Source organism: Bidens hawaiensis, unplaced genomic scaffold (genome assembly GCF_021521415.1).
Source record: "Bidens hawaiensis isolate Kalapana, Puna unplaced genomic scaffold, B.hawaiensis_p1.1 tig00004282_1, whole genome shotgun sequence".
Classification (NCBI taxonomy): Eukaryota; Viridiplantae; Streptophyta; class Magnoliopsida; order Asterales; family Asteraceae; genus Bidens; species Bidens hawaiensis.
The window spans coordinates 835,086-847,168 of record NW_027491257.1 but is presented as its reverse complement, the minus strand read 5'-3'; the positions used below and the strand labels follow the sequence as shown (position 1 = coordinate 847,168).

Sequence of the window (12,083 nt, the reverse complement as noted above, 5' to 3'; positions counted from 1 at the left end):
ATACTTGATTATATTCTAATTTTTATTAACCGAATTTATTTCAAGTATATACGGTATATAATATGTCCGGCTTATTTTAAGTGTATACGGTATAATAATATAGCTAGGGGTGGCTATGGCGAACCAGAAACTAAAACTTCGGTTTTTGAATTTTTGTAATCCGTTTGCTTTCAGTTTTTTGGTTTTCCAGTTTGGTTTGGTTTTGGTTTTTTCAGCCAGTTGGACTTGAAAATTTTGGACCGAAGAAAAAAAGTTGGCTCAAAATAATGAATTTGGACCTAAATCATTTAGTTAACTGAAAACTAATGAATTATTATACATTTGAGCTAAAATATTTGAGTTACATATTTATTGAATTCTTATAAATTACTTAAATAAAAAATAATAAAAATAAAAATCTATAAATTCGATACCGTTTAGTTTTGCCGTTTATTACATGCAAAACCTAAACTGAACCATAAGTTCGTTTTTTACAAAAGCGTAAGTGTTTCGGTTCGGTTTTTCCGGTTTCAGTTCTTCGGTTTCAGATCAGTTTTTTCGGTTTCATGCACACCTCAAATTATACCCTTCAAAATATGCCCGAAACTCGTGGGTATACCCGATACTCGACAGGTGATTACCTTATAGATACCCAACGGGTTTTGGGTAGGATTTGAGACCAACTTTTATATTCAGGTATGGAGTTGGGAATTTGGGATTATATAAACTCGTCCTGAACCCGACCCATTGCCATCCCTATACAAGATCCCATACTGATTAATAATAATATGCGAACCTATAGGAGGCGCAGCGATTACCTGCAAGAACGAGTTCGAAAAGATAAACGAAACAAATCTTACTACAGTTTCTTCACAACTGCGGGAATCAATGATGTTTGGATCATCATCTGGATCTGTACTCGAAATGGACTGGAGCAAACGCCATGGAATATCGGAAACTGCGAACAAAGTTGACGAGTTTATGGAACAACATGTTTTAGAGTACAACAGTTTTGTTGTTATTCATGGAGCAGGTCAGTTAAGTTGTATATGTGACTTATGTTTTCGGTTTTTAATTTATTATTTATGTGTTTCAGGGTCTTTTGGTCATTTTCAAGCTAGCAAATCGGGTGTGCATAAAGGAGGACTGGATCGGGCTCTTGTGAAAGCCGGTTTTGTTGCTACGCGTATTTCTGTAAGCGTTACTGTTATTTAAAGTTGGCCTTTGTTGACTTTTGTTCTAAGCAGTTAATGCGGAAAAATATCTGATATCGGTCAAGGACCGATGCTTGAGATATCGGTTGTCGCGGTAAGATATTGGTAATTTTAATATCATGTAAAATTCATATGTATACCATTAACAAATTAACCTTTTGCAACTTGCAAAACACTAACAATATTATCAATGATATATCTGTCAAATATCGATAACATTAAAATTAAAAATTGATAAGTAAGACTTAAATGGGAATATCGGTGATATATCAGTCAAATATCGGTCAATATCGCCGATATTATCAGTATCGATATTCTGACCGATATATCAATGATATCGACTGCATAGCTTTTGTCTCGTGTTTTTATTGTCGGTTGTTTCTCGTTTTATTAGGTGACTTCGCTCAATCTTGACATAGTTAGAGCACTTGCAAGAGGTACAATTCTAGTTTACCATTTAGTAACGGGCCCCACCAATCTTGAAACATGGGTCTCATGATAATAGCGTATTGGTGGGACCCATGTTTTTCTCCATTAGTTAGCAAGGGAATCACGGGCCCCACCAATATCCTAGCAGAGGTCTGTTAATGTCTGGTTATTAGTGGGGCCCATGAGTTTTTCTAACTGGTTCTCTCAGTTTCCAAAAAAAAAAAATCAATCCCGAAGACGTGATGTGATTATTATTTACTTTTGTTTAAAAATTTGTTGCAGAGGGTATCCCGTCAGTAGCAATGTCTCCGTTTTCATGTGGATGGTCAACTCGTGAAAGAAATGTGAGGATGCGCATATCAATCTTTATCGGGTTATTTGAATTTTTGTGACATCTTTTACATATGAACATTTAAAAACCGAAAGCATACTTTTTTACAGATAGCTTCTGCTGATGTGTCAACCGTGGTTGAAGCCCTTGACTCTGGTTTTGTTCCAGTAAGTTATGCACATATCACCGTAAAAAGTTAACATTAACTATTTTGTAAATTTGAATCAATACTTGTCATTTAGGTTTTGCACGGTGATGCAGTTCTCGATGAGTCACTGGTATGCACTCTGTAGCATTATTAGCATTTAACAAAGAGTGTTCTTCTATGCTAACGAATAACGATGATTAGTGTCTAATAACAATGTGTTATATCGAATTGTTTCAGGGCTGCACTATATTAAGTGGAGATGTGATCATAAGTCATCTAGCCGCGCATTTGAAGCCTCAATTTGTAGTTTTCCTTGTATCCTAATTAGGGGTGGCAAATGTGACCCATTGGGTTGAATGGGTTGTATTAAAATGTATATAATGGGTCAGACTAAAAAAGGAAAATGATTGAAACGGGTCAAAACGGGTTGACACTTTTTTTTTTAATGAAACAAAAAACAGAGGAAACTTTTTAGCTTTTTTACTTATTGATTTATATTTCGAGTTATGATTTTTTAATTATTTTTTTGAATTTTTTAAGAAGGGGATTCTTAAATCTTTTTGACCCATTTCAAAAACCCCTCATTAAAAAATTCAAAAAAAAAAATAATTAAAAAATCATAACTCGAAATATAAATCAAAAACTAAAAAAGTAAAAAAACAAAAAAGTTTCTTCCATTTTTCTCGTTTCATTAAAAAAAAACAACTCAATAAATATCAACCCGTTTTGACCCGTTTCAATCATTTTTTTTTTTAGTCTGACCCATTATATACATTTTAATACAACCCAATCAACCCAATGGGTCACATTTGCCACCCCTAATCCTAATGTTTTATTTTCCTTCAATATATATATGTAGGGGAGATTTATATATTATCCTTCCCCTATATATATATATAGCTTTAAACCAAAGTAATATCAAACATGCTAAATATTATTTCTATAGTGTTCCTATACAATAAGCAATGAAGACCGATGTTTTTGGCGTATACGATCGCCCTCCTTCAGAACCGAATGCTGTTCTTCTCAGAGAGATTGGTGAGCACAAACTTTATACAAATATACACTGTTCTTTGTCATACATCGATATTATAATTAACGGTTTCATTGTTGTTTAACTTGATTAAATAATGATTGTGACAGCCGTAAGTGAAGATGGCAGCTGGTCGGTTGTGAACCCAACGTTTGAGGACTCAGATAAGCGAGGTTAGTAAAATAATAAAGTTTATTATTTAGAAAATAGTGAAGTGCGGTTTTCGTCCCCGTGGTTTGTTCAAATCTGCGGTTTTAGTCCAATAGTTTCAAATTTTCAATTTTCGTCCCTGTGGTTTCATTTCACTTGCAATTAAACCCGAATTCACTAATCCCGTTAGTCTGGTCGTTAAACGCATTAGTATGTCCTTCACGTGAGGGGCAGTTTTGTTCTTTTTTTTTCTCAAAATACACCCCAGCCCCTCACGTGAGTGGGCTTGCGAATTAGGATCGGGGTTTATTTGGGGAGAAAAATGACAAAACTGCCCCTAACGTGAAGGACACGCTGATGGGTTTAATGATCAGACTTAACGGGATTAGTGAATTTGGGTTTAATTGCAAGTGAAATGAAACCACATGGACAAAAATCGCAAATTTGAAACTACTGGACTAAAACCATAGATCTAGACAAGCCACAGGAACAAAAACCGCAGTTTACTCTTTAGAAAATGAAATGAAATGAATAGAATAATAAAGTTTATAAGTGATTTTGCGTTGAATAGTTGAAATAAGTGTGGCGTCGCACGATACTACAGGAGGGATGGTGACCAAAATATCAGAAGCTGCAATGATTGCGAAACTTGGTATTGATGTGTATATTGTGAAGGTATATATATATATATGTATCTTTAATATTTTTCATTTATAACTTCCTTTTTATTTAAAGGTACTTGAATATGAAAATGTTCCGTCTTTGCAGGCAGCAACTGAACACTCGTTGACAGCGTTAAGTGGTAAACTGAGAGATAAGATCCCTGAAGACTGGCTTGGAACAGTTATTCGATATGTTCCATGAAACATGTTTTGTTGTGTGTTTTGCAACTTCTTTCTTTCATGAGGCTTTTTGCTGTTGTACCATGTAATTTGACTTGTTCTGATTCTTGACTTATGGTTGAGATTTTTTTCAGGCAAATTTTCTTTCGTCGGATATGTTTATAATTTGCTAAAATTTCGGTTTTAAGGGATAATAAAGAATTTCCCTTTGTACAATCCGTAAGGGTGTAGAAGAGCCTAGTTGCTCGTGAGCTACTCTAGATCGGTTTATTAAATTCTTAGATTGAGACGATCTTAAGCATACTTACGCTCATGTCTATTGTGTTTCATCTAGGAAACGAGCCCATGCTTCATTTGTCGAAGACTACTACGTATATAACTTTTATTTAGTATATTAAATATACATGTACATAACTACTGTTATTATTAGGTATGTAACTGTGAGATGAAAAACTAAATAATTACAACGTATACAAGCAAAACAATCAAATGAAAAAAGAATAAACAAGCTAAGGTAAAACTTTAGGAAAAGAGCTCAAAACAAGTCAAACTTGCGCCCTCCTAAGTCACACAAACCGAGCTCAAGCTTAGACAAACTCAAACTTGGCTCGCTTACATCCTAACCATCGGTTTTTGAGAGTAACAAAGACGTCATGCTTATAAAAAATGTCCAACTCAACCCATTGGTTTTGAACATGTCTGTAACAGTCAGATGTGCCTACACAAGAAAAGCTCTAAAACGAGTGATTTTATTTAAAGTTTTTACGCTTAGAAACAAAGTTCGCGTGCTCCAAGTGACTAACGCTAAGTCACTGGGAGTGGCTCTTGGCTTGACCACCAACACATCTTCATCCTTCGACCAGACGGCAGCTAAGTCGCCGGAAGCCATCACCGTCGAGTCCGACTTCGTCGTCATCCTCGCCGCACTCCTCTGCGCTCTAATCTGCGTTTTGGGCCACATCGCCGTAGCCCGCTGCGCCTGGCTCTGCCTCGAAACCACCTCCGACACTCGCCGGAACCCTAGCCCTCCGGCGGCAGCTAACAAAGGAATGAAGAAGAAGGTAGTTGAGTGGTGATATATGTAATAAAGAAAGAAAAGATTAACTAGGAGAGAGAGAGGGAGATTAACGGTGGTGGTGGATGATGATGATGATGAATTGTAATCTTACTAGTATACTAGGATAATTGCCGGTGTTATACACGGTTGGAACATCTTTGATGTTGTTTGGAATATAAAACCGACAAATCATGAAGAACCGTTTATAGATGAGGCGAAGAATCTGGTTACAAACGATAGGGAGCGTTATGATTTTTGAACGAAGCATGTGTCTTTTAAAGAAGAAACGATGAGCAATTTAAACCTAGTAAATTTAATAAGTTTTTTAATTATAACAATAATTAGAATAATTAATATCATAATTATATTAATAAGTTACAAAAATATAAAAGTCAATATCATTGATTAAAATTTTGTTGTGAATATTTGGAAATTAGATTTATGGAAGGTTGATGATATGGAATCTTATGTGGACAACCTAGGTGAAGAACATGTGGACAAAATTGTGTTGTTTTAATATATTAGTTAGATTAAAGCAAAACCATGTGTCCACATGGCATTCATCTAGGTTATCCATATAGGATGCCGCATAAACAATTGCCTTTTATATTTTATCCATCTCATTAATATTTAAATTAAATTCTAAATTCACAAAATATTATACATAACACACGGACCCGGTACTATTTTGTTTAACCCATGACCCGATCCAATTAATAAGACTTATGTTGTCAACGTTCATTCTTCATGAAGCCCTAAGCCTCCAACATAATCATCGTCGATGTCCATGAGCTTCTTTAAGATTCGTCCATTTCCATTTCCTCTAAACGACATCAAATTGATAAAATTCCAAGAATAATTGGATATTATCCTTCTTTATCGTTGGATGTTTCATTTATAACTTTTATAAGTTTGTTAATAATCTTTTGATAGAAAGACAACTTTTGGTTCAGTATTACCACAACTTATGCATTTATTTATGTGTAACATTAATCTTGTAACCCCTAATGTTAAAGTCTAAATAAAATGGTTATTATGACTTTAAAATTATAACTACTACACTTTAAACGCTTAATAAATGGATATTATTTAGTAGTTATATGGTTATTATGAGTTTAAACTCCTAGCCACAAGTTTACATGTTTAATATTTTGATAACATTTTTTTTATTTCCTTTAATGTTTTGTTAAATAATGTTTAGAAATATTTATATAAATTTGAAATTATATAGTGTTAGGGTAGGTTTGGTTCATGTATTTTATGGAAACTGTAAATGTAATTGATAAACATTCCATCTATAATTGTGTTTGATTGGTAAGTGAAGGTATTGAGATGAGAAGTCTTTCATTCAAAAGGAATTCACTTTCATTCCGATATGTGGTAGAATTATAAACATTCCATTGAAATATGATATGAATGTTTTTATTTTTAAAATAAATCAAACATGAAGGTTTGGTTTGCAACATAAAATTAATAATGTATAATTAATTAAATATATCAAAAACTTATTAAAAAGTCATAAATTATTACGTGAAATAACTGAATTTACGTATTACATATAATATTTTTTTTACTTTATTATATTTTCTACCGTGTGTAACACAGGCTCTAATCTAGTAGGAAGTAAAGAAAGAAAAAAAATTTAACTGGTTAATGACAAAAGACGTAACGTGAAACAAATTTGAAACATGAATTATATCTTTTGCTATTTTTTTCATTAAATGACGTCTAATGAAAATCAGATCAAACGTAAAGGATGTCTTTTGCCATTGTCTTTTATGAAAGTATAAAATGTATAGCGCACTTTCTTGCTAATCAGGTCTTTATGTCTAAACACGCGTCCAATTTGCCAGCCCTAGTAATTATGACATGAAAAACTAAATAATTACAAATGTATAGCGCACTTTCTTGCTAAACAAGTCTTTAATATTTGTCGGATTAAAGAACAGATGTTACAAAGCAAAATAGTTATGCAAAATAAGCATTTCATAAGTTCATAAAGTTCACACGTCAGCTTCCCAAAAAATGAGATGCAAAGTGTACATATCCCTCTCACCAAACAACCAAAATGTCAAAGTAACACAAGAACACAAAACAAAGCAAAAACTGTAGGAAACATAACAGAAACCTAGGAGAAACCTTAAAATAACCAAACACCATGATTCTAGCATATGGTTCTTTAATATGAAAGCTAACAATAACTCCACATACGGTTCTAGAAATTACTTTGGGCCAATATCCTTGAGGGCACAGATCTGCTCCTCTCCCATCGCAGACATGACCGTCACGACGAGGTCTTTCCCTTCAGCAAAACCATCCTTAATCTGCACAAGAATGATGCATTATAGTTATAATATGCGTTATACAAAGCATGGTAATTGGCTTGTCGAAATTATCGGTACAAACCTGTGTAAGCAGAGTGTCATCTGTTGGAAGCTTGAGGTCATCCTTAGTGCCACCGCTCTCAGTCAACAAGCTCACCTATACAAACAAGAAGCAAAATATCACAATATGCACACTTACATTAATAAAAGTGAAAAATTCAAAAGATTATACTAATAAAGAACACTTACAAATCCATCTTCGGATATATCAATGAGCTGGTAATCGGTACGGTTAACATGTGGAACCTGCAATAAACGAGAATAACATAAGAAAAATATATAATTTTTAAATAAAGAAATGGAAGTGATATTTGATGTATAAAAAGCATACGTCACAATTGTGGGAAGATGGAACGATATCTTCAAGTTTCTTTCCATTGAAGATATCGATCGCAACAAAGTGACATTTAGCATGGCCGTGCTTGCCAGTCTTGGAAGTTGAAACTTCAACAACCTGCCAAAAGAATTTATACAGTTAACACATAAACATGAGTAATTAAACACTAATCAAGTTTAAAACACTACAATAACAAAACATGCTTTCATCTTAAAAATAATTGTCACTAATAAAAGATAAAATTCAATCAGAATACTGTTTCTGGTAAAAGAAGAAAAAAACAGCTGACTAGGGTTGCAACAAGCTGAGCTGCTCAGCCTCTAACCGATAAAAAGCTCAAAACGGGAAAAGCTTTTAGAGCTCGAACCGGGAACGAGTCTCAAATAAAGATAGTTTAGTTATCGAGCCTGAACCCGCCTTGGGTAATTTTAAGTTTTACCTCTTTTGGACTTCTTTGTAATAAATTCACAATACACAGCAGAGCTCAAACCAAGTGTTGGCTCATTTAATGTACTACACAAGCTCGAGCGAAGCTTACGCTCGTTTAATGTCTCTTTAATGAAAATATATAAAATTAACTATAAACATATTTTTTTAACGGCCAACAAACATAGAATGCTTAGGTACTTCGTACGGGGAGACCCAATGGCAAAAGGCCACCACCAGCTGGCCAAACCCAGCCCTACCAAGCCTTAAACGCCTCCAAGTTATCTCCAGTTACGGGAAAAAGCCACCCGCCCAAAGGCCCACTGGTGGTAAAACTCGGATGCCCTCAGGATCGAACCAGAGATCACGAAGATCCCAGTCCCCCCAAACTATAAACTTATACATAACTTAACTTAAAAAAAAGAAACAATCCTAGGCTGAGCCGAACTCGAGCTTGAAAAAACAGCTCACGAGCTGAGCTCAAGGCGGGCTCAGCTTGTTTAACCCTACCAATGACTCCTGGTGACAAAAAGCTTCAAACTTCTGTCAAATTACATTACAACTGGACACTGGTAGCATAAAACAGATGAATATTGATGAATCTATGGGGGTATTTGGCCTAGCTTTTATTTTTTGGCTTATGCTTATATTTTAAAGTAGCTTATAGCTTATTTTGTATTATTTGATAAGCTCTTTTTAATTGTTTGGATTAGCGTATATTCTACAAGTTGATAATAAGTTGTTAAATCCACCATTCTTTAATTTGTTACATAAATAAGTTGCTTCAATAATTATTAATCCACCACATTTATGAGCAAACGAGTAACTTACACCCTTACACAAATAAGCTTCTTCAAATAAGCTAAAAAAACTATCTACAAATAAGCTTCTTCAAATTAGCTTATAAGCATAAGCTTAAATAGCTAAACCAAACACCAAATTAAGCTTATTTTGTAAAAAAAATACTAAAAAAAAGCTTTAAGCTTTGTTAAAAAAAGCTAAGCCAAACACTACTAAAAACATAAATACAACATAACTTAATTAATAAACAATACACAACTCACGAACCGAGCTCGAGCTTTAGAAACAGTGCTCAAAACACCAATACTCAATAAAATTAACATTTAATCACTAACTTAATAATAAAAAATGTCAGGTCAATTAAATAAAAATAATTCGTCAAACAGTCAACGATTCTTATAAGATCTGTAATTGAAATATTAACAGTAAACAATACAAAACTAAATCAGATCTGTAATTGAAACATTAAGCCAATACCTTACACGCACGATTCTTAATAACGATATAGCCGTTCTTCCTGATGGTTCCGGCTTGCTGCGGGAACGTCTTGGAGGCTCCGGCATCGGCCTTTGACTCGAACTGGTGCTCTTCGTCAGACATGTTTGATTGATTATTGATTGTGACGAAGAAGAAGATGATTGATTGGAGTGTGTGTGTAGAATTGGGGATTTAGTGTTTTTAACGGCGGCCGTACAGCGAGATTGGATTGTGGCCGTTGGATTGAGGAGATTGGGGGTTTGGTTATTAACTTATTATAGTATTGTCCTTTGTGTTTTGTTTGGTTGATGTAAAGATCCTTTACTTATGGCTTTTGACATATTAGATCCTCAGTATAAATGTTAGGGGTGCAAATGAGCTTGAGTCAGGCTCGAGCTCGAGCTCGGCTCGTTAACTTATATGGAGCTCGAGCTCGGCTTATTTCGAGCTCTATTTTTAAAACTCGAGCTTGGCTCGTTTACTATTTATTAATTAATTTTTTTATGTTTATAATTTATTTATATATATATATATTATTTTCAATTGTAAATTTATGTATAAAATAATATATATTATTAAGTTATTAATTAATTTTTCAATTATATATGTATAACTAAACAAACTTTGTTTGAGGCTTGGGTCGGCTTGAGCTTGAGCTCAAAAAAGCTCTGCTTGTTTCGAGCTTTTTATCGATCCAATTTCAAGTAGCTCGTGAGCGATTCAACTCGTTTACATGCATAGCAACAATGCAAAATATATATAATATGGATTGATACAAGTTAGAGTGTGCTGAAAGCACACTAGATCAAGTTGTCTTGTTTTCTTATGCTAAAGCATCTCGGTAGTTCAAGAAGGTGAAACCCATTTAATAATTGCAGTTCAGGGTTCAACCTCTAGTGGGATCCAAAAGGCAAAGTCTCTAACTAGGGTTTATTTGATAATGTATATCTCTTATGTGTATCTCGTTGTGAAAGGCGGAAAGACATCACTGGCCACTTCACCCTGCCAAACCACAACACCCTCTGGTGCCATGTTCTTCCTCCCGCTTCCGACGCTATCACAATAATGCCCATGATGACTCAAAAGGTGGGGTCCACCCCCCACTAACAACCGGTCCCTTTTTTCCTTAAAAAAATTTGTTTAAATATAGTTAACCCACAACGCTTAAATTAACGGGTGACTAGTTATTGTTCTACTGTCTATGTGGTAATTACATGACACGATAACTAAATAACCAACTCTTGCTGGTTATCTCACAACACAAAGACTTACGGTCATTAATCTTGTTTCCGGATCGGTCATCAAATTAGCCGTCCTATCGGTTTTCACTGTTTCTAAAAATCGAAAGACACAAATAACTTAAAATATGATTTATGACTCATTTCATTGGTAACATATGATTTCAAAAAGAATTATCTATGCTAATATAATCAATCATATTTACAATAATGTCACTTCGTAAATATATAACTTTTAAAAAAGTTTAATCATTGAGATATCTCAAATGCACTAAATGTTGAACCATGTGGACCATTGCCGAAGCAATTCAAAATCAAACAATCCTTTCAATTGGCCAAGTGGGTAGATAAGTTGCATAGGGTGATTTGAATTAAATATAAATTAAATTAACATGTTAATTATAAAAATCAAATAGTGTAACATAATATAATTATAGTATAGTATAATTACAGCATATTGTAATTACGCTACGATATAATTAGATAATTACACTACATACCTAAAACTACTTGATTTTCACAATTAGCATGCTTATTTAATTTGTATGTTAATTTTCTCCGTAAATATAATACCCTTCTAACACATTATTAAAACTCAAAATCACACACATCCTCATACACAATAACTTGTCATTTATTTTACTCTTAACTATTCTTGTTCATCAACATAAAAATACAATAAAACTGCCAACACAATAAGATCACCCAAACTACAATACACAAATACCACATGTAACTAAAACCTCCGTTAGTCACCTGACTCACCTCCGTTAGCCCATCCACCACTGTCTTTGAAGCCTCTTCACCACTTGCTACCTTACATTGCACATACAACACCGTATTCGCCACCACATACATCAATATCACCAACACTGGATCCAAATACACGACTCCGCATCGCAAAATCCATATCCAGGTCGTCGTCGTTTCGTTATTTTGCGAAACGAACGCGTACCTCAACGGCATGCATATTGCAAATATTGTAAGAAAAACTAGAGAAAACGAGTGACGTCGATACTCAGCCGATTGATTTGTGCTTTGACGTAGAGTTTCGAATCCTGATTTCGACTCCAAGACTGTGATAGTGGATGCTGATCCCCAAACTACGATGAAGAATATTATTACAATTGCTAGAGAGTACGAAAAGATCAAGTTTATGAACGTTGAAACGAATAGATCGGAATCAAACCCTAAGGATTTAATTGTTTCGGTTATTGCGAGTGAAGAGAGTGTGAAT

General features: G+C 34.3%; 2 protein-coding genes across 2 annotated transcripts; one reads left to right on the top strand and one right to left on the bottom strand.

The window, feature by feature from the left end:
- The first annotated feature begins 786 nt into the window (after positions 1-786).
- LOC143626104 (isopentenyl phosphate kinase-like) lies at positions 787-4,148 on the top strand. The gene is made up of 11 exons (XM_077096270.1): positions 787-1,012; positions 1,076-1,173; positions 1,588-1,630; positions 1,905-1,966; positions 2,064-2,120; positions 2,196-2,231; positions 2,339-2,416; positions 3,073-3,139; positions 3,245-3,307; positions 3,856-3,959; positions 4,053-4,148. Exons 1-11 carry the CDS (start codon positions 868-870, stop codon positions 4,146-4,148), a joined length of 849 nt encoding a protein of 282 aa, XP_076952385.1. The 5' UTR covers positions 787-867.
- A 3,248-nt stretch (positions 4,149-7,396) lies between these two features.
- On the bottom strand, positions 7,397-9,770 carry LOC143626107 (eukaryotic translation initiation factor 5A-like). Its single transcript, XM_077096273.1, has 5 exons — positions 9,609-9,770; positions 7,899-8,021; positions 7,757-7,813; positions 7,590-7,664; positions 7,397-7,507 (listed from the first exon to the last, which is right to left on the bottom strand). Exons 1-5 carry the CDS (start codon positions 9,729-9,731, stop codon positions 7,406-7,408), a joined length of 480 nt encoding a protein of 159 aa, XP_076952388.1. The 5' UTR covers positions 9,732-9,770; the 3' UTR covers positions 7,397-7,405.
- Positions 9,771-12,083: the final 2,313 nt, after the last annotated feature.